Here is a 23,148-nt window from a genome sequence, read left to right as displayed (position 1 = left end):
TCTTTAATATGTAAAAGGTGGAAAGAATGAATGTGTGAAAACTTCTTCAATAGCATATTTTCTTTAACAGATGTGTATCTCATAGATTCAAAGGATAAACTTTCTCATCTTTAGGATTTTCTTTCCTAAAATGTCTAGAACCATAAACGTTTTTACTCTGATCCCTGTTGTGACAAGTTCATACTCATTATACATCTTACTGTGGTCACATCTTTATATCTTAGCAATTCACCTAGAGACACTGTAACCTGGAAAACACAGCTGCATGACAATAACAATGTAAGAATTGTTAAAATTTTACAGGAAAAAAAATGAGTACCTTGTCTAGAGTGAGCCTGGGCAACACACTTCAAACTTTCTACAGTCGGGGGGGCTGGAGGAAGTTGGCGTCTCTCTGATTCAATTGAGGCATACATAGAAGAAGATCTCTCAGAGTGCTGACTAGAGCCAGGATCAATTTCTTCATACATTTCTTCTTCATCAGGAACCACCATATAATGACCTTCACTTGATTGACTTCCTGAAACCTGAAGGTGCAGCACATACTAGATTAAAGTGAACAATGAAGCCCAAACTGCCACAAAACAAGTTTACAAAAAAAAAAAAAAAAAGTAATGAAAGTTGTTGTGTTTTGATATTGGCTGATGATACAAACAAGAATTGAAACTATTCTCATGACATTAGAATGTACTTGCATATACCAAGAAGAAAGATCAAATATGCATCATTAACCACTGGCTACCATACAATCTCTACGACATTAAACACAGATAATTTGGCAGATGGTTACTGGAAGACAACACTAATAGTATATAGAGAAGGTTTTTGTTTTTTTTGTTGGCTGTGAAAGCCATACTTTTTATACCGAGTTAACCATCAACCACTATAACAAAATTCTACAATACTATACATGGAAACCTTAATACCTGATTACTGGAAGTTCTTGGCTGCTGTCTTAGTTGGAGTTTCAAAGTTTCTTCCCTTACTTTAGCTAAGGGCTCACGTACGCTGATCATGTTGTATGGCGTGTCTTTATTTCCTATGACATAAACAAAATATAACGCTAATACTAGACGCACGCTACACGAGGTGAGAAATGTCAACCAATACAACATAAAATATAATATTACTTACAGCTAAAACTTCTTTTATTCACAAAGTTTGCTAAATAAAGAGTCATATCATCTTTAACAAACTCTTCTGAGTGTTAAATGAGATTTTTGCAACACTAATAGTGACTTCAAAATGACCTGACTTGGGCATGTAGTTAATAGTAACTTCTGATCATATCAGATGACCTACACAAATGGCAATTACATACTGACATAATACCATCTCACTGTTAGAAACAAAATAAAATCAAAAACAAATGTAATATTACTCCTAAATTCTGTGAGAAGACCTTTTACATGCTCTGTAATTAACTGGGTACCTCTTACAAAGAAAGTACCAATAGTCAATCCAGCTTCAATTACTAAATACGTCAGAAAAGAAAAAAATCCATTACTTTCTTTTTAACAGGTGTCCATTCGGTCAAACACATTTTAATGTTTTATTTCTAACAACTGAGGTGTGATTCAGTTAAAAACAGTAAAAAAGACAGAAGACACATGATATCTATTAAAAAACTATTTGTGGTAAGACATATTTGATATAGGCTTAGCTTCTAATCAATGTACCTTATTATACAACATTGCTAAGGAAGCTCTCTGTGCACTAGATAAAAAGAAGATGCACTATATAGTATTGAAGAATAATAATAAGAGAGAAAGTTGTTGAATTTCATTGTTTTAGTCATGGCTCAGATCCTTCAAAATAACAATCAGCTGTTCTTGAAAGTGTTCACATTTCTCTATATAAACAACTTAATCCCCAGTAAGCAGTAGCTAAGTCTTACTCAGTTATTTCTAAAGTTCAAGTTTGATTTCCTATATTATTTAGCACGTTATGTTTCGTTATTAATTTAAGTTGTCTGAAAAAATAATTAAATGTCATAACTCACAAGAACTGTAACTGACTTAAGTTCTGCACCAACACCATTGTACTTAAATAATCAGTTCTGACAAAGCCATTTTATTTACTACATTAGGGACTAATCTCTCCTAAGTACATTAAAGAGAATTATACGTTTTGTTGACAACATATTACAATCATTCATTTAAACCATGTATACCGAACTTTAAACAAATATTAACCTATGCCATCCTCATCATCTCTACAGAAAATCCCTTAAAAACAAGTATGTATTTTTCTATACCTGTGTGCATGTTTCAATGTTCCAGTAAATCTTTGAATTGTTCATTTTGATTAAAAACAATTTTAAGCTTTGGATATTACATATTGCTACTGTCCAATCACAAGCTAAGCATACACTGAATGAGCTTTTATCGGTAAGGTCCAATCACAAGCTAAGCCTACTCTGAATGAGCTTTTATCGCTAAGGCCCAATCACAAGCTAAACCTACATTGAATAATCTTCTATTGGTAAGATCCAATCACATGCTAAGCCTACACTGAATGAGCTTCTATTGGTAACACCCAATAATAAGCTAAGCCTACACTAAATAAACTAATATTTCAATACCTGAAGAGATTTCTCCATCACCTTCCATGTTAGTCCTTAATGGTGAGTGCTGTAATGGAGGGGTCATGTATGGAATCTCGGCTGAAGGTATTTGGCCAGCAACAGCTTGACCTGCTGTAGAAGGGTTTCTGCTTCGTCCTTCAGCCTCCACAGAGAGAAATGAACCTGAAATCAATAATAATAATAATATATATATATATGTCTGTGTGTGTGTGTGTGTGTGTGTGTGGGTAGAATTCAAATGTGGGTAGATTAACATGAAAATAACTTCCAAAGAGCTTTTTCTGAAAGTAAAGAGACAATAAATTTGACTTTAAATTTGAAAACAGAGAAGTAATGCATGATAAACAAAAAGCTGTAAAAAATGAGCTTGGCATAATATACATGGAGTTCATATACACATTTGTAACTTTCAATACAGAGGTGTACCTACATAAAATTAGGCACTTTTAGTAAAGATCACAATTGTTTTGTACACAAACAAATCAGATTTTTTTAATGAAATATTTTTAATGAAGACTTATTTATGAAAGTATAAACTCTGTTTGGTTACTAGTTTGGTACAAAGTGATTTCATGTTATTATTAGAAAAATATTCTTTATCCCAAAAATCTCATTATTTTTATATGTTTTCAGTAAGAGTATACATTTCATTTTCTATACCCTACATGGGGTCTGTCAGCTGATTGATCTCATAACCATCACAAAAAATTGGGAAATGAATACAAGTTTGTTTTTTGTGCTAGAATGAATATGTATTACAACACAAAAGTATAAATGTTTTGTTCAAGTAGCTTAAATCTCAATGTTATATATTTATATATATCTAATATATTTTATTACAGCAACCTTTCAGTTGTGCCTAGCTAACATTACATAACTTGCATAGACAAGTTGCACATGTACACATGTTACCGTATCCGCAGTAATATTTACATTATACATTATATATGTATTCAGATTATTACTATTTAGAAACAAGTTATGAAACTTATTTTTCTTCAAATATAGAACAATAAATAAGGTAAACAATTATCTCTTCTTGCTACAACCTTTGTACTCAGTTGCTGCTGGACATAGTCACTACACCTTTTAATATTTTAAATGTGGAGGATATCAAACAAATGCCTTTTTTTAGGTTTTATATATACAGTTGAATAACCAAAAAATAACTATACTGATCCCCATAGAATTCCACTATAATTTATTAAACTTTGTAACTAGGCTATACCTAGGTTTAAAAAAAGTATGAAACTTCAAGCAGATTAAAGACAAAACCTACCTCCTTGAAATCTCAGATCAAATGAATGTAGTAGCCTTTCTTCACAGATTAAATTGGCTGATAAAGCCACTAGAAGACACTCTAAGCTGTTGATTGGTTATTCATGTCATATATTGTAATAAAAATATAAGTGACCATTTCTAAAAATGGAAAGAGGTAAATGGGGTCACTGTGTTTGTTTCAGTACATTAGCCATATCTCAGCAAAATAAAAAGGTAAGAGGTTCTTTTATATTCTAGCTTGAAAATATTAGTAATTTGAGTTCCTGATTTGTACAAAACTATAGACTTAGTATTTTGACATCACAAACATCTAATTTCAACCAGTGCTGCATTCAACATTCCATGCGACTCATTAAAATCTATATTTATTGGGGTTCTTGTAATGTTTGCTTTTAAATTAAGAAATTTACTCATATATAATACTAAAATTTGAGTTATAATCTACAATTTGACACCAAACTTACGTATATTTATAAAATAATAGTTCAATAAAATTTTTAATATAAGTCAAACGTGATGACAGGACCTTTAACCCATGACCTGCCATAAAAGGTAAATAAATAATTTGGGAAAGTATACAAATATTCTGTTATAAATGCAACTTCTTTATCCTTTAAACTAACATGGTTTATTCTAAGTTGTATGGGAAAGATACAAAACTAAGTTTGACTCTTAATATCTGACAGATGGCAAGTAAACCAGTTAACGAGAATTAAATATGTATTTACAAAAGTTGGATGAACAACTATTTACAGAAAATAGGCAAAATCTTATTTAACATTATGGTTTGTTTTTTTTCTTTATAACTCAACAATCCTGCTGTTGTTGCTATATCAAAAACACTTATTTGTTCTGTTATTATTGGAATGAAAATTAAGTAGGACTCTACTAAAACAGTATAAATATGTCAGAATAAAACAAACCAGCAGGCTGAGATGTCAAGAAACCTTCCAAGTCTATAGCATCTCCATAAGGTTCCTCTGAAGTAGATGGTTCACGGACATTGAATTCTGGTTGGGTGGGTCCCTTTGATGAAACTGACTGAGAATGATTGACTCCAGTATTTCGATTATCAAGCTCTGTGTATCGTTGAAGCAAAGAGTAGCGAACAGATGAAACTTGTGAGCAGTTAATATTTGATTCTGACACATTCACAACTTGTACTAAACTTGAAGGTCGAAGAAACTCTTTAGAGGCATTTTCAAAACTGGCTGGTGTCATTGGTGCAGAGTGAGGCCTGCCATCAGATTCAGATGTGATCTGAAACAAATTAAGAGGTAAACATTTAAGTGTAAGCAAATGTACATACAGAAACTTGTGTATGGGAAAAAATGAAGTTACAATTAAAATAAAATAAAATAAATTATAATTCAATTACAGCTTCATAAATAACTTTTTAACTTAATCAATCTGATTTCAAACTACAGTAGAAGTTGTTAGTTCTGTAAACAAATATTTTAATTAGAATTCAGAAAATTTCTTTTTCCTGGATGGGCAAGTAGTGAAAACTTTGGTTGTTGTTGTTTTAGAGGCTGTCCTCACGAATAATAGCAGCTGCCCAAGTTTTCTTTCTTGGACACTTTCCTACACTTGGGAGTTTTAAGTTTCCATGAGACTGATGAAATTCTCTTTTATCTATAGAAATCTTTCAAGTACCAAAGCAACTCAAGAAAGAAAAAATTAAAATGTGTCCTGTCAGGGTTTATTGCAATTCTAATTTTAAAGCTTGTATATTTTAAATATAATATCCCACAATCAAAAGTAGAAGGAGTTGACAACATTACCTTCCCTTGTTTAAAGTTACTAAATTGTACTGCAGGATCTGTAAGTATACTTCTGCATATTGTAAATCAATCTGAACTAGTTATTACCTGTTATTACACATATTGCATTTTACTTAATAGTTGAAAATTTCTCTTCCACTGAAACAATAGCTGTATGGGTTTCACATTATTTTCAAATTAATTTTTTAAAGTAAACATACAGAAACAAAAATAAATATTCATTTTATGTATGTATTGTTTGTTGCATTAGCAAACTGTTTCAGTATGACTACTCCTAGCTGACAATGGCTTAAACAAGTTTAAAGTTGATGTACACCCTGAAAAACCAATCAATGAGGCGAGAGAAACTGACTGGACAAAGATTTAAACAAGGACAAGACATACAGCTGATAGTGTTAGATTCAGTGGATGGAAAAGGAAGTGAGCAACATATGTACAAATGAGGAAGTCTGGCACAACAACAGACATTAAGGTGGTATTTTGACATTTTTAGCCTAAATAAAAAAAAAAATTAAACAATTTAATAACCTTGTACAAATTTACAATAATATAACTTAAACAATACTGTTTGCATTAATTTACAAAAACTACTAGTTTATAAAACAGATAAGCTAAGTTTTAAGACCCAGATACAACATCTCAATATCCTAAATCTTTGCCTTCCGAGTAGTTTAGTGGCAAGTCAAAAGGCTTATAAAACTAAAATCTGAGTTTCAATACCCATGGTGGGCACAGCATAGATGGACCCATCATGTAGCTCTGAGCTTAAAAAAAGAAGAAACCTAATTTTTACTTCAAGCATACAAGGTCATTCTTCTAAAACTGTTTTACAAAAAAAAATCATCCAGCTGATCATACAAGAACAACAAAGGTCAAACAATAATTTAAATGGTTGGCAGCTGTTTAAAAACTTCTATTCATAATTCAGGCCAAAAGAAGTTGACCCATCATGCTGTGCCTCAGAGCCCCATTATACCCCATTACAAAGGAATAGTGGCAATCTTTCTCCATAAAATAACCTTAATAGAGACCAATAAAGTCTTACTGTATACATTACAAAATTCAACTACAGATGATAACAAAGCAATTGCTGCTGCAACGGTTCTTGATACAGATTATAATTTAAAGTATTCAATTTAAAAAAATGCCTGAAATGCTTGGTATTTGCACTGTAATGTTATACTTTAGATAATATTATGAGCCCTGGTAGAACTTCAAAATTAATATAATTCTGTTAATCAATATTCTCAGGAACCCTGGCTAGCAAAATTAAATATCAATTGAATTTTATCTGCTGCCATGACATGCCACACAAACAAAATAATAAAACTGATCCAAATCCTGATGACACAAGTCAACTGGTTATTTGTTTAACTTAATAAACTTTCACCAGTTTGTTAAACTAAAATTGTTTGGTCAATTACTTCCTTCTACACATTGTTATAAAGACTTACCTTTTTACACAATTCAAATACATAAATAACAGTACTGTATATTGTATATAAATATAATAGTACTGTCTGTTGTATGTCCATGTAACCACTTTCAGTGGGGTGTGGATGGATCTTCACCAGATTTGGCATAGATGTTCATTAAGTCTATGTGAGAGGGTATATAAACATTTTCAGTTTTGCATTTTGTAGGTTTTATGGGAGTGTTTGCTTTTTATAACACTACCTCACCTGCTGTAAATTAGCCTTCATTCAGTCCATGGGGAGATGCATACAAATTTTCAATTTTGCATACTGCAATTTTATGGGCATTTCTTACCACTACATTGTCCCCTGTGGATGAACTTCACCAAATTTGATATAAAGGTTTGTTGGGTACATGGGTAAATACACACAAACTTTCAGTTTAATGTTTTGTAGTTCTTACAAACATTTTATGCTTCCATTATATGTAACAAATTTTCATGTCTTAGGACAACCTTTCACTGATAATGAATTTATATAATTTACATCCAGTAGATGGATACTCCAGGTAGTAAATAAATAAATGTATCTAAACATACTTGAAAGAAGTATGCAGTAATTGTGATAACATTACTAATGATTAAAATAAACGTTTTCTTACAGAAACTGTTAATTCATTCATGCCAGGAGGTTTTGGAGCTTTGGGTTTATTTCGTCGATGATTTTTAGGTTTAACTGGATTGAGAATCTCCTTGGTAACAGTTGCATAGCAATCAGAAGGATTGTCAGCCAGAGAATCAGGGTTTGATTCACTTGTTGAGCTGCGGGTAGTAACTGGCAGAGGGATGTCAGGCAAGGCTCGATCTTTGGCTCTATAAAGCAACATGATTTTTAAAATCTATAAAAATCACCAACCCTAATATTAGATGATGATGATGTTGTGTAGTAAGTTAAACAGCATTTTCTCTTCTGTAAAATGTATAAAATAACAATGACTAAAATTTATACATAACAGTGATATCAGTAGAATTTTACATTTTTGTAGATATTGAACTATTTTACCAAATGGAAGATAAAATCTGTTTCTTTTATTTATATGAAACTTGTATCATAATAATTCTTTATTTTCCAACACTAAAATAATTGCTATTTAGCATTTCTCTTGCTACAATATATAAGAACCAAAGCTCATTGACTGCACACTTAAAATTAAGTCTAGCTTAACAATGATTACAACAGAGTAACTTATATGTCAGTCTTAAGTAAAACATTTATTATCTATAAACTGAACTTTTTGCACTATGTCACAAGACTTAAAAAAAACTGAACATAAACTTTTTACATTCCTGCAAAAACCATTCACTGTAATTTCTATTTTATGCACATCCTTTGAAGTTTAGCATTGGATCTCCCTAGTGACCTCAGCCATCACAGTCGTTTAGCGCTGGACTCTTCTAGTGACCTCAGCCATCACAGTCGTTTGGCGCTGGACTCTTCTAGTGACCTCAGCCATCACAGTCGCTTTGGCTGGACTCTTCTAGTGACCTCAGCCATCACAGTCGCTTACGCTGGACTCTTCTAGTGACCTCAGCCATCACAGTCGCTTGGCTGGACTCTTCTAGTGACCTCAGCCATCACAGTCGCTTTGGCTGGACTCTTCTAGTGACCTCAGCCATCACAGTCGCTTTGGCTGGACTCTTCTAGTGACCTCAGCCATCACAGTCGCTTGGCTGGACTCTTCTAGTGACCTCAGCCATCACAGTCGTTTAGCGCTGGACTCTCCTAGTGACCTCAGCCATCACAGTCGTTTGGCGCTGGACTCTCCTAGTGACCTCAGCCATCACAGTCGTTTGGCGCTGGACTCTTCTAGTGACCTCAGCCATCACAGTCGTTTGGTGCTGGACTCTTCTAGTGATCTCAGCCATCACAGTCGTTTGGTGCTGGACTCTTCTAGTGATCTCAGCCATCACAGTCGTTTGGTGCTGGACTCTTCTTCTTATCTTAGCCATCACAGTCGTTTGGTGCTAGACTCTTCTTATCTTAGCCATCACAGTCGTTTGGTGCTGGATTCTTCTTCGTAATCTTAGCCATCACAGTCGTTTGGTGCTAGACTCTTCTTATCTTAGCCATCACAGTCGTTTGGTAACGCTATAGTCGTTTGGTGCTGGATTCTTCTAAGTAATCTTAGACGTTTTAGTCGTTTGGTGCTGGATTCTTCTAATCATCTTAGACGCTTTAGTCGTTTGGTGCTGGATTCTTCTAATCATCTTAGACGCTTTAGTCGTTTGGTGCTGGATTCTTCTAATCATCTTAGACGCTTTAGTCGTTTGGTGCTGGATTCTTCTAATCATCTTAGACGCTATAGTCGTTTGGTTCTGAATTCTTCTAATCATCTTAGATGCTATAGTCGTTTTGTACTGAATTCTTCTAATCATCTTAGACGCTATAGTCGTTTGGTACTGGATTCTTCTAATCATCTTAGACGCTATAGTCGTTTGGTACTGAATTCTTCTAATCATCTTAGACGCTATAGTCGTTTGGTACTGGATTCTTCTAATCATCTTAGACGCTATAGTCGTTTGGTACTGGATTCTTCTAATCATCTTAGACGCTATAGTCGTTTGGTACTGGATTCTTCTAATCATCTTAGACGCTATAGTCGTTTGGTACTAGATTCTTCTTATCTTAGCCATTAGAGTCGTTTGGTACTGGATTCTTCTAATCATCTTAGACGCTATAGTCGTTTGGTACTAGATTCTTCTTATCTTAGCCATTAGAGTCGTTTGGTAATTGATTCTTCTAATCATCTTAGACGTCACAGTCGTTTGGTACTGGATTCTTCTAGCTACCTCAGATATTACAGCTGTTTGGTGCTGGATTCTTTTAGTTATCTTAGACGTTACAGTCATTTGGTGCTAGATTCTTCTAGTTATCTTATACATTACAGTTTTTTAGTACAGGATCCTCCTAGCCATCTTCACATTACAATTATTGTATACTACCAATATTTTTTTCAACACTGTAGATTTTACCTGTTCCATACATCAAAACATGCTCAAATATTCAGTACAGTTGAATAATGGATAATGCTTTACAAAGAGTACCTTGCTTTGGGATCCAGCGATACAGCATCATCAGGTGCAGGAATTATCATGTGACCATTTGCTTCCAATCCCTAAAGTAAAAAAAAGAAGTAAAAAGTACAATTTTTTTAAAAACATGAGTGTTATATTAAACCTGATAATTGCAAAAAGAAGACAAAAATATAATATGGTAAAAACTGAAGGCCAGTGATACAGAATACATGTTAATCATTTCTAAAGATAGTAACTTTAGGTTTCTGAGAAAGGAGAAATGATTTTTTTTTAATCTGAAAATGATAACTAAAGTAGAATTATTTGTCAGAATAAACTCAAAATTATCCAGGGGGGGGTCACAGTAAACTAGCTGCAAAGGTAACACAATGAACAACAAACTGAATAATGTTTTGTATGCCTGCTTTGTATTGAAATATATGGAATTCAGAAAGTTGTAATTGTTAGTGGAAATATCTGGGAGGTGGGGGACAGACAATTACTCATAGTGGCAGCCACCAACATTCACTTCCCCTAAAATCATCACTGTACAACTATGAAAAATAATTAAAATGTTAACATAATTAGAAAAAAAACAAAAAACACTAATAGCCAATGGATTTCACTTATTTCTCAAAAGCAGTTTACACCAAATTTACTCCATACACTAAACACTGAGTTATAGATATGTTTACATTCTATTTCCTATCAGTGGAAGCCATTTATCAAATCACATTACGTAATTTATGTTTTCTGGCTCTCACAAAACTCAATGCAAAACAACAAATAATCCAAAACAAATTGGGTGAAATCAATTGTTCATACCATTCTCTTCCTAAATTCACCTGCCAACTGACCTAAAGCTATGTCTAGATGACATGATGATAATCTATATAAGGTATGAGACACCACCAGGACTAAGGTTATAAAAGTATTCATTAACAATATAAAGGAGTCAAAAGTCAGGTTACATAAAATAATTAACCTTTTTTGTGACACAACTTGGGGAAGACACTAGACTGTGTCAAAATTAGCAGATTTTTAACCATTTGCAGAGATGCCAAAACTATTTCAAATGACTGAGCATAATGATTGTAGACAGAACCCTTTCACAGTTTTAGTCCTTTTAGATTTGCCAGAAACAAGACAATCTGGTGAATGAGGCCTCTCTTTTTCCATCTTGTGAACAATCGCATTGGTGTTTCTATGCTGCTTAGAAAATGAGAAATACCCATCTACGCAGGTGCTGATTAGCTGACAAGCACTGATGATGTAACTATGAATTCCCTTACGTACCTAGTATGGAGAAGCACCACACTCAAACTATTGGTAAACGTCGGAGATACAAATATTTTTTTATTATTTCAAGCACAAACATTATTGCAAGTATCCATTTGGACTATGTCTTTTATTTATTATCAAAATTTATTTGTATCTCATTAAAAATTTTCTTTTCACCCCTTTCAAGCCCTGGGGGAACAATTTATCACTTTATTGTATAGGCCTATATAATATATAATAACTTGGGAGTTGCAACAAGTCGTAATAATTGTCAGTATGAGCATATAGTCATAATGTATACACCAAAATTGTAATAATTACACTCAAATCATAATGATTGGCATCTCTGCATTTGGTTTCACTAAAATTTTCTTGGTCTGTTGTTTTATTTCGTCTGTTGTATCTCATAAAAGGAATTTTACTATTCATTAAAAACTTTTGTTTTTCCAGTTTAATGCAGCAAAATGGTCTGCAGTGTAGTACAGTTATGTTATAAAATGTCACAATTTTTAGTACTACAAAAAAAGAAAACGTAAAATGCCATCCTTCTTTGAGCTAAAATAGGCATGAGTGCATCACTGACATAACAAAATAACCGAAGTGGATCGAAATGTTGTTCGCTCCTCTACATAAAAATTTTCTCAACCCAAACCAGCCATTTTTACATATATATTTAAATAACAGGTTCTGTTACAATTACCTTATGTAACCCAGATATCTTTTTTATGCCTATCTTTGGCCTATTGCACAACCAGCCATTTTTACATATATATTTAAATAACAGGTTCTGTTACAATTACCTTATGTAACCCAGATATCTTTTTTATGCCTATCTTTGGCCTATTGCACTATGCCCCCTGGGTACCGTTATACCCTTGGTTATCCCTCAAACTCATACATGGTATGTCCAAGGCATGTTGTGGTTCTTCCACAGGACCAAGACAAGATCCTTAGTTTGTAATTGGAAATCAATTGCAAAAAATACCAGATTCCCCAGTGCATGGAGTAACAGGCCACTTGTCAGGAAATTGAGCAATTTGAGTGTAATTTTGGTACTATATCAAATTACCTCCACATAATAACAAGAAAGAATTGTGAATTAACTTATTTTACAAATATTAGAAAGACACACTTAAGTTCAAGTATAAAGTGAAAAGGAAGTATCGAATTAGACAGTACTTTACATGCACAACTTACCTCTGTGTGCTGGACGGAAGGATTGGATGGAAACGTCCATCCTCCTGTAGTACCATAAGTTACACTTCTGTGCAAGTTAAAAACAAAAAAAAGTACATCAGATTTCTTATTCTCTAAATTCACCTCCTTAGATTTAATACTGTTAGAATGAATTCTGCCATGTTCTTGAAATATCTAGGCCAACAATATTAAAAAAAAACAACTAATTCATCACAGTATACACAAATAAAATCATACTTTGCTTCAAACTAAAAGTTATAATATTAGATGTTTGATTCAATTTGCTTCATATCAAGTTTGGAGTTATTGTTTTTGTTTCAAGGTCTTTTGACACAAAGCCATGTAGGATGTCTGTTCCTAACAACTGCTCATTAGGTTTGTATTTATTTTATTTAAAAAACAAACCAAATAGACAGAAAATAAAAGCATATAAAATAAACTTCATTAAATAAAGCTGTAAACATTTCTGTAAAACATCAAAGGTAACTTACACACGTTTCTTTTTTTAAGATTCATTCTTTAAACATCCGAGACCAATAAAATTGAGTTTAAACTGGATAGATGGTGTGCACCCCTAACAAGGTTTATGTCTTGCTTCCAATGATATCTCAAAACCCTAGAACATATTACATTATGACTCATCTAATGGTTTATCCTCATGTTTTGGATGTCTGTTTTATAACTAAGGCTGTAGTTTTGTTTATCACTCTCTCTCTCTCTCTTTCTATGTATATATAGAAAATTACATTTAATTAAAAATGTTGTATAGGTTGTTTTTCTTCTATAAGGGTAAAAAAGTAAACAGAATTTTACTAGGATAATGGTCTATGTAAAACTAAAAACATGGTGAATGTAGACTGTCATTTTACCAATAACATTAAGTAACCAGAAGTTAAAGTATGTTGCAATGACTTAATATGATAATATCATGAAATTAAATGTTGGAAGTTGTAATCTGAGGGTCACACTGGCTGATTATTCCCTTATAAGAGGGAAAAAAGGATCAAAAATTAATGTTAAGCCTTGCTAATACAGCTTCCTCCTAATGATTACTGTGTAAACTAGATGGTCAACAATTTACAGAATGTTTGAATCTAAAATAGCTTATTCATACACTGTTTACCCCAAATTATTTTTCAACTGGCATAAAGCTATGTCTAGATGACAGGACAATCCATATAAGGTATATGGCATCATCAGCAGAGTGTTCACCAGCTAATTCACTTGGATATCAACATAGCTGGAGATACATAAAAACTGGACAAAAACAAATGATAGTAGCATCCATTTCTCTATATCCAAAAGAGTTGGGCGAAACCTAATGCTAAGCAAGCCCACAGCTTTCAAAGAGTTACCCTAAGCTGGTACAATTAGTGTTGTGTTTTCCTTCCATACATTCCAAAGAAAGTGACACTGTATGTCTTGATAGCCAGCACAGGATCTGCAGACAAGATCCTCTAAGCAACTACAAGGATGAATCAAGCAATGGTAGAGTTCATAGTATGTAATTCTGAGCAACCTATAAGAACTGGAAAGACGACTCAAAAGATATACATTCAAAAAAGTTAGTTCTTTTACTTAGGAGCACCTGACTTCTTCAGGTAACTCAGAGATTACAAGTGGAGTTGGGTTTATAACTGGATTTAGCAATATTTCTCACATCTCAGTTAAATCTGGCTGGATACAAAAGCCAAAGGTCTGAATAGAAAATTGTATATTTTGAAAAAGACAGTACCAGACTGAGGGTGGTGAGATAAGTGGGATTTCACTGCACCTTTGTAGTGGAACTTCACTGAGCCCCCTCACCTCCCGAATAACGTCAGAATGTTTAGTAATTTTTAGAAAAAAAAATTCTCCAAAATCATTCATAAAAAAACAAAACATTTCTCTTCAAAACAAGAGGTCACAAGAGATGGGCATGATTTGCTTGCTGAAAAAGGACTGGTTTGTGCACTGGAGAATTATAATTTTTCTGAAAAATTATTTGTATCAAAGATTCAAACCTTCATATCACCTTCACTCATTGACCAATAGTGAAGCTATAGATAAAATATGGTTCATAATTTCAAAAAAACACATTTAACTTCTTTTGTTCCAACTTTTACAGACATCAAAACTTGCAGCATCTAGCTTCCATGCTGAACAAGTACAAATTGACTTCAGGACTCAGAGTTTCCAAACTTGAGAAGAGCTGAAAATAAAATTGAAAATGATAGAGTTGCAGGTTCCTAAGACTCTGAGCACAAACTCTGAACTGAAAACTTGGAGAGGAAAAGAAGATCATTCCACCTTCACCTCAAGGTCAAAAGTCTGGAGTTAATCTTGAAACCCCTACCCACTGACTCCTGAGTAGGACACATGTTAGCAAGATAAATTGATATATTTATCTAAGAACCTGACATCTGGTATCAAAAAGATGTCTACATAATATAAATCAACTTCCTCAAAAGTAAAACTGACCAGAACCAACTCCAGAGGAATAACATCCTTGGAATAAGATATATCAAGGTATAGCAGAAGGGAAAGGACTGCAACAATCTACTGTTCCTCTAATGTGACTCACAACAATGAAGGAGTATAATTGAGAAAGGAATACAGAAATCCATGACATGTGAGAGTATGACTTACATTGACTGGTTCTACTCTAATCTAAATCCAAAATATGGCCACTAGGAACAGACTCTCATGTAGGAATAGGATCAAGAAGCAAATGGAAGGAAATGGGAACTTGAGATAAGAGAAGTGGGGAAATAAACTGCAGGACAATTCTCTACAATGAAACCCAAATGACCTTCTTGACTGTCGTGAAAGAATGCCAATGAGAAATAGAATTGCACAATCAAGCAACTACTGAGCAGTCACTGTTATTGTTGCTATTGAGCTCATCTACATCAAATAAAATGATGAGATGAGAAATCCCTAACAGAAAAATCAGGTAAGGGCTGAGAAGGACTGGGATGGGAAACAGGAATAGAGGCTGGTTGTGGTTTTGACTACAACAAGCAAGCTACTAAAGATGAAAGGGAAGAGTGTTCACACAAAGATTCCAATTGTGATTCCAAAATCACAGATACAGGGTCAAAAACATAGTGCCATTGACATAACATCACACTAAATCCCTGAGATGAATGGGCAGCAAAGGAACCTTGATACACAGAAGACCCAACAACAAATAAACCATACGTGTAAAGCAAGAGCCAAAAATGACAAATGAATCAATATGAAGGTAATAAGGGAGAGACTGTCCCTTAAAAAACCCTCAGAAACTCAGTGTATTGTCTTGGAAAAGCAACAGATGGCAGATAAATACCACAGAAGTGAAGTACGAGTAAGATGAAGGTGTGAAAACTAGGCATAAGATAAATGCACAGGAATAATCATGGACTGCCTCCTATAAACAGATAAAATAGACCTCAACTGCTGAGAGTCTGGAAATGAACAGTCAGCTTGATGACATGAGGGGCAAAGTATGCTGGCACTTTCAATCAACTGTGAAGCAAAATGCTAATATCTAAAGAGGGTGAAAAAATTAAACAAGAGGAAGGACTATCATGCAACAAAGAAGGACAGCTATCATGGGAAATTGTGGAATTGGATATAGTATCACCTGTAAAATCATGTCTAAAAATGCTAAATTATGCCTAGCTGATTCTCTGGGTGGGATATAGAAAGACACGGCAAGATTCAATAATGGAAAAAGGTTACCAAAATCTTCATTAGCCTGAACAGGTTCAGATTATTCAGGAAAAAGTAGGGCCAGTTTAGAAAAAGATGATTGACCCATATAATGATCAAGGTATTAACAAAATAATCACAGATAAATTCAACAAGTCAACCCCACCTACAGCTTGTGAAAAAAGTGCTTCTAGAAAGTGTAATAACCAAATTGGTAACATTGGCTTCAAAATTCATTTCAAATTATGAAACAAACAAAACTGTTTGATAGGTAAATGTAAATGTGCAAAAAAAAAGTAGCTAATACGGAATGCAAAATGAATTTAAAGTATAAAGCATCATCAGCAATGTAACTAGTCATAAATGATCAAATATAAATTCCACATTAAAATCCAAATTAATTTTAAGAATGCAAAGTACATGAAAAGCAAAAAAATATCTTAAAACAAGTCCTGCCAAATGAGGACTAATAGTTAGATTGAACAGAAGAGAGACTTACTTGGGTAACAAGTTTTGGACTTTTGTTGGTTAAGGATCATCGTATGATGATTTACATGAGAGATGCATTGAAATCAATCAATTCTAATAAAGGGGAGATGAAAACTTGGGGCATGCATAAAAATTTCTTGTGCATGTAGAGGGCAGCACTGAATGAGAATAGCTATATATGTAAGCGAAGATAACATACTATATGAGAATATATATTTCATGACATACTGTCATCAAAAGTCCCTGCATGTATACTAATATTATCCACAACCTATTTGCAATTTTCTTTAGGAACCTAACAGTCATACAGACAAGCATTTACTAATAGCTAAACTGGTAAAATTAAATTTTGCCTTCAAATAATAACACTTAAGAGGTTTATTTGTTCTACACAAAAACTTAAGTCAGAAATTTTGGTAAAAACAACCAATGTAAATTGAATATTTAATACATGTTTTATTTATTTCATGCATTCCCACCTCTTGAAAGTGCTTGGATTATAGGGTTTTGTATTTTTATTGTGCATGTATCAATGCCTTACAAATATGCTTGTATGTTATTTCAAATGTACTAAAAGATTACGCAAAACATATTTACTTCACTAAAATGTTAGAAGCTTCTGAGAAAGATAGTGAACTCAACATCAATTTCTACACATTTTATGCAGACTAGTTTTTAAACCAAGAATGTAAAACACTTGCTTAAATCATAAAGAAAACAAACTTTGTGATTCTTAAAAATGAATTGCAAACATTTATAAACAAAGCATTCTAATGTACATAATTTCCCCGATCTCTACATTTACAGATAAATAAAGCTTACAATAGAAGTTGGTTAGTATCTGACTTTTCCTTATCTCTGTCCAAGACCAGATTTCTTGTGCTAAAATGATTATCATATTTAGTATGTAATAACTGTAATACTTTTTTTTAAATACATTTGAAAAAATTTGTTTCTGTACATGCTGTTCACATATGACTAATAAAATACTTCATAATAAGACAGTAAAAGTGGTTTCAGTAATACAACTTCAAACTTACATTGCATGTGAAGAAATATTCATATTAATATTCATAATTTACAGAAAAAACAACCTTGATTTCATGATATATTAAATTATGGTTTTAATGACTTGATCAAAAATAAATGTACTGAATAAACTCTTAGTTCTTATAAAAAAAAAAAAAAAATCCTCAAATGAGAAGAGATGAAGTAGTTCAAATACAATAACATGTCCCAAATCAGACAATCCCATGCTATTGTTGTTTTTCTTCCAATTTTGACAATGAAGAACAAAACAATAACATTGTTTTAAAGAATGAAAATAAAACAACAAATAACTGGAATTAATTAATTCCCAGTTAGTTGTGGTTAAGTGATACAAAGCTACTAAAGTACACTACTCTTACATTCTTAGTTATAAATATTACAGTAGATCGTTTCATTAGCCTTGATTGCAATGACTTCCAATGAGGTTTGTCCAGTTTAAAGATTTAGGTTAGTCCTAAATCCATATACTAAGATAAGAATGCAAAAGAATCTATCATAAAAATACAACAGTAAATGTACTAAGAAGAATTAGTATTACCCAAAAATACAATTATTACCACTCAACTTTCAGTCACTTTTACACTACACTGATTTATCTAACTCATTTATAAACAAATTATCAAGCATTGCTATACGAACAAAACCACAGTGTCAATACACAAAAGTACATACAACTTTCTGTTTTCCTTAATTCTGTATAATGTTACTTAACAAAAAGGCAGTGGTTCCTAATGTTATTAGTGGTAATTAACCCTACTTGCATAGGTATACAAGTTTTAATTTCAAAAGGAGATATTTTAACAAGTTTTCTGTGTCTTGCATCACTTGTTTGCTTGAACTTGCCCCACTTTTTTTTTCTGGATATATTTACTAACCCCATATGATATCTTGAGTGTAATGTAACTTACATATTTATAGTATACAAACTGTCAACACATAATCTAATTTTAGTTTTCAATCTTGAAGTTATAAACCACAAAGTTAAACCCATGTGCCATGCCCTCCTATCACATATTGTCTTTCGAAATATATCAATTTGTGACCTTTGCTATGGGATTACTGATAGCCAAGAGAAAGAAGGTCTTACTTTAATGATTTCTGCATAAGCTGATTCTCAGATATATTTTGAATTATCTTAGGTCTAGAAGTTCATTGTTGTTGTTGTTGGCTATGCCACCTCAACAACAAAGTATTTAATACATTAATAACTTGGTTAGAAATCCAGTTAAATTCTGCAAATTTAAAGTCAGTGAATTTTTGGATGTAAATAGTTTGTATTATAAATGAAATATTTGAAATTAAAAACTAAATTATGTACTGGTACCATTATTATCATAATGTAAGATTAAGTTTTACCGAGATGAGAGAAAAGAAAAAGCAAGACATTTGTACTAAGTTTCTTCTTTTTTGTATACTTTTTATTGTTACAAAAAATAGATGTAAAAAAGTGAAAACCTATAAGGTTAGGTAAGAAAAAAAAGTAAAAAATTAAATATGAAATTTCTTGGTGAGGCATTCATCAAATTTAATTATTTGTTTATTGTAACTTGAGCTGTGTGCTCATGGGGCAATTTATAATTTTTTTATGCAAATCTACTTTATAGACACAAGGGTAAAACAAAACTAAATGAAACAAACAGAGACCCAAGGCTACTTAGGACAAATAACTAATTATCTGATACAATCTGTAGTCACTTCAAGAAAAAAAACAGGACAATGCAGTTGTTTTTTTTAATGTTTATTAGATCAGTCAAATGGGCCAACCCAAATGGACAGTGTCCAGATAGAATTAAAACAAATGAGATTTAAAAAATTGAAAACTGTTAGATCAAAAAAGTATTTTTATTCTTAGCATGAAAATCACCTTTCACTTGGACCAGTCGGACTGATGAAAGTAAGTTCAGAGACAAATCTTTAGGAGAAATACTTAGTGAAAAATTCTGATTTTTATGTGAACAACATACTTGTAATAATGTGTGCTAATAAAAGCTTACCAAATTTTGAGAAGATACACCATGTATACTTCAAATTATTGTGAACATTAATTCTCCAACATGGGGTTTCTCATGCATATATAGTTAAAGAACAATTTGAATACCACAGACATTACTAACTGCTACTGTTTACCCATTTTTCTTTTCACACAATACTAATCCCTACTATTTACCTATTTTTCTTTTTACACATTACTAATTATTATATTGTTTACCTACTTTTTTGATTTTCCAAAGCAAGTACAGAGCACCAAAAGTACCACTATCACCAAGCAGAGCAAAATTGGTATCACCCATGAAAACACAACAAGTTGTTGACCAGCTATCATTGTGAAGGGATTATGAAGTCAACATTGATGGTATGAATACTTGTAGCATTACACACCAATGCCATCTTCTCTGAAAAACAATAACAACAAAACTTTTTATTACTTTACCATATTTAAGATATATTAACACTGAAACTTGAATACCACAAATTGTTCTGAATTGTTCTGAAGTTTCAGTGTTAATATATCTTCTGTGAAAAACAATAACAACAAAACTTTTTATTACTTTACCATATTTAAGATATATTAACACTGAAACTTCAGAACAATTTTTAAAGGTAAACTACAGAACTTTAAAGCTAATAAAATTAAACATGGCCTTTGTTAACATTCCTAGAAGAAGCTAAAGCTCCTTATACAGGTAGTAATTACATCACCTTTGTTGAAAACAATTCTGATATTACTGTTTAATTACATGATTAAGTCTTTTAACAAGGTTTTATAAAATACTTGTCACCATCACATGATCTATAATAAAGTCCATGATGTTCTTGTTCAAGTGTTCTTAAATATACACAAGTCCTGGATTTCATATTTCATATTTGATTATGATCACAATAAAATGATCCACTTTAATGACAGTAACTTTGTTAATAAAATCCCTTGTTGTTCAATTTCCAGTCATTTCTGCACCATATTGGATGCTTTAACAGATTTACAAGCTACATATTCTTGGCAGTTTAACTGTTAATAAAATCTCTTGTCACTTAACTTCCAATTAACCTCTAACTTGGTTGCTTTAAATGGTCAATAAACCATATATTATGAAGCAAATTTCTCCAACAATACATCGGACATTTGAAATACTCTTTTTAATTATATTATTTGAAAAACTTAACATACATGTATTGACAGAACTTTGATCTATTTAGCCATGGCATAATAGCTCATTAAATGGCTCGGGTTTTCTTTAAAGCAGAAACATTCAGCTTATAACTCCATATCTTGACTGATTTGAAATCTAATTACAACCACAGCTACTGAAGTCTTTTTTCTTTAATGATGCAACAATTTGATTTGCATCTTTTGGGGAAATGTGTCTAAATTTTTTCTTATTGTTAAAATTTTCAATTTTTTTTCTTCCAGATACAAACTAATTAAACATTTCACAAACAATACTAGTGCATTTAAATATCTAAAATGTGTAATCAAAGTCTTAGTAAACTCAATTTTTTTCACAATTATATATGTTCTTTAGTATTAGAACTTCTTTTGGCCTTTAACCTATAACCTTGATGGTACAATAAAATATTAAAAACTTTAGAAGCACTAAGCTTTCTAGTAAATAGCAGCTTTTTTTCTTTCAGAAGTACAAATGAAAAAAAAAAAAGTGTTTATTTTTCTTCTAATAAATGCTGTTATGAACCTAACAGTTTAGCATCAATAAAGATTTTATACTTTTATCATTAGCATTCAGCTTTATGTCACTGAAATGCAATATTTAGTTCCATTTCCAATTTTTTCCTTATTTTGAATTAATACAATATCAGGCTAAGTAAATTATTAATATAATCCCACTACATTTATCTTCCACAAAATTTCATTTAAAATATAAATTTAACATTGGTTAACACTACAAAACCATTTTAGATAAAATTCAGTTCTGATATTTCCTGAAGGCAGTTTCACCCAAATATGTTTTTTTATATATTATACATTTTAATTCTATTACTTTTTAAAAACATCTGGAAAGCTTGTTTGTTTCAAAGTAAGAATATAATTAGCTAGGTAATTTAGTAATTAGATTGTATTTTTCAAGTTTAGAAATTACACACTGTTGCAAAAAATTTGGCACTTTGCTGCATAAAATTGTCATCTTATTAGAAAGAAATGGTTTTATTTCAATAAAACAATTGCAAAACACATTTTTCACTCAAATACAAGAAACAAAATTTTTTAAAATTATTAGAAAATACAAAAGACATACAAAAAAAAATTTTGTCTCAACACAAAACAAAACAATGTGATGATTCAATTTGCGTAAAAAAAAATTAGAGCAATTTCCCTCAATTGAAGCATCATTCAAATAAACTTCTTGAATATTTATAAAAATGAAAGAAACTATGGTGGTTAACTTTATTTGATTACCAGATTCAAGTCTTATAGTTATAATTTTTCACAAAGTATGCATCTTATGCTTTATCAAAGTATTGCCAATTTTGCAAAAATCTGTATTTATAAATATAAATGCAACATTAAAACTTAGTTTGTTTTCAAGTGAGAGTCAGTAATCAAGGAGGTGAGACGTTGTCCTAGATCTGCTCCTAAACACAGTAGAGTGGTAGTGACGAGGTGCAGGATTATCTGTTCCTAAACACAGTGTTGTACCCAGTACAGTAGTAGTGATGAGGTACAGGATTATCTGTTCCTAAACACAGTACTGCACCCAGTACAGTAGGCACGATGAGGTACAGGATTATCTGTTCCTAAACACAGGTCTGCACCCACTACAGTAGTAGCAATGAGGTACAGGATTATCTGTTCCTAAACACAGGTCTGCACCCACTACAGTAGTAGCAATGAGGTACAGGATTATCTGTTCCTAAACACAGTGTCGTACCCAGTACAGTAGTAGTGATGAGGTACAGGATTATCTGTTCCTAAACACAGTATCACACCCAATACAGTAGTAGTAATGAGGTACAGGATTATCTGGTCGTAAACACAGTTCACACAGTTCTGCACCCAGTACAGTAGTAGTGATGAGGTACAGGATTATCTGGTCCTAAACACAGTTCTGCACCCAGTACAGTAGTAGTGATGAGGTACAGGATTATCTGTTCCTAAACACAGATCTGCACCCACTACAGTAGTAGCAATGACGTGCAGGATTATCTGTTCCTAAACACAGGTCTGCACCCACTACAGTAGTAGCAATGACGTGCAGGATTATCTGTTCCTAAACACAGGTCTGCACCCACTACAGTAGTAGCAATGACGTGCAGGATTATCTGTTCCTAAACACAGTGTTGTACCCAGTACAGTAGTAGTG

The 23,148-nt window shown here is 32.5% G+C and overlaps 1 protein-coding gene across 6 annotated transcripts in view; it reads right to left on the bottom strand.

The window, feature by feature from the left end:
- Positions 1–23,148, bottom strand: part of LOC143257139 (uncharacterized) — a 67,378-nt gene that overhangs the window by 9,185 nt on the left and 35,045 nt on the right. For 4 of the 6 annotated variants that reach the window (XM_076515430.1, XM_076515429.1, XM_076515431.1 and 1 more), the window contains 9 exons: positions 20,047–20,226; positions 17,606–17,665; positions 12,620–12,686; positions 10,172–10,242; positions 7,729–7,939; positions 4,792–5,128; positions 2,585–2,749; positions 927–1,039; positions 320–527 (listed from right to left, as the gene is read on the bottom strand). In XM_076515430.1, the coding sequence (XP_076371545.1) occupies positions 320–527; positions 927–1,039; positions 2,585–2,749; positions 4,792–5,128; positions 7,729–7,939; positions 10,172–10,242; positions 12,620–12,686; positions 17,606–17,665; positions 20,047–20,156 (1,342 nt within the window). In that variant the 5' untranslated portion in view covers positions 20,157–20,226. Of the gene's footprint in view, positions 1–319; positions 528–926; positions 1,040–2,584; positions 2,750–4,791; positions 5,129–7,728; positions 7,940–10,171; positions 10,243–12,619; positions 12,687–17,605; positions 17,666–20,042; positions 20,227–23,148 lie in introns of those variants that run through there. The other 2 variants (XM_076515433.1, XM_076515434.1) reach the window with 2 other exon arrangements.

This window comes from Tachypleus tridentatus, chromosome 7 (assembly GCF_004210375.1).
Source record: "Tachypleus tridentatus isolate NWPU-2018 chromosome 7, ASM421037v1, whole genome shotgun sequence".
Taxonomy (NCBI): Eukaryota; Metazoa; Arthropoda; class Merostomata; order Xiphosura; family Limulidae; genus Tachypleus; species Tachypleus tridentatus.
The sequence above is the reverse complement of the archived record's forward strand: the minus strand, read 5'-3'. Positions and strand labels throughout refer to the sequence as shown.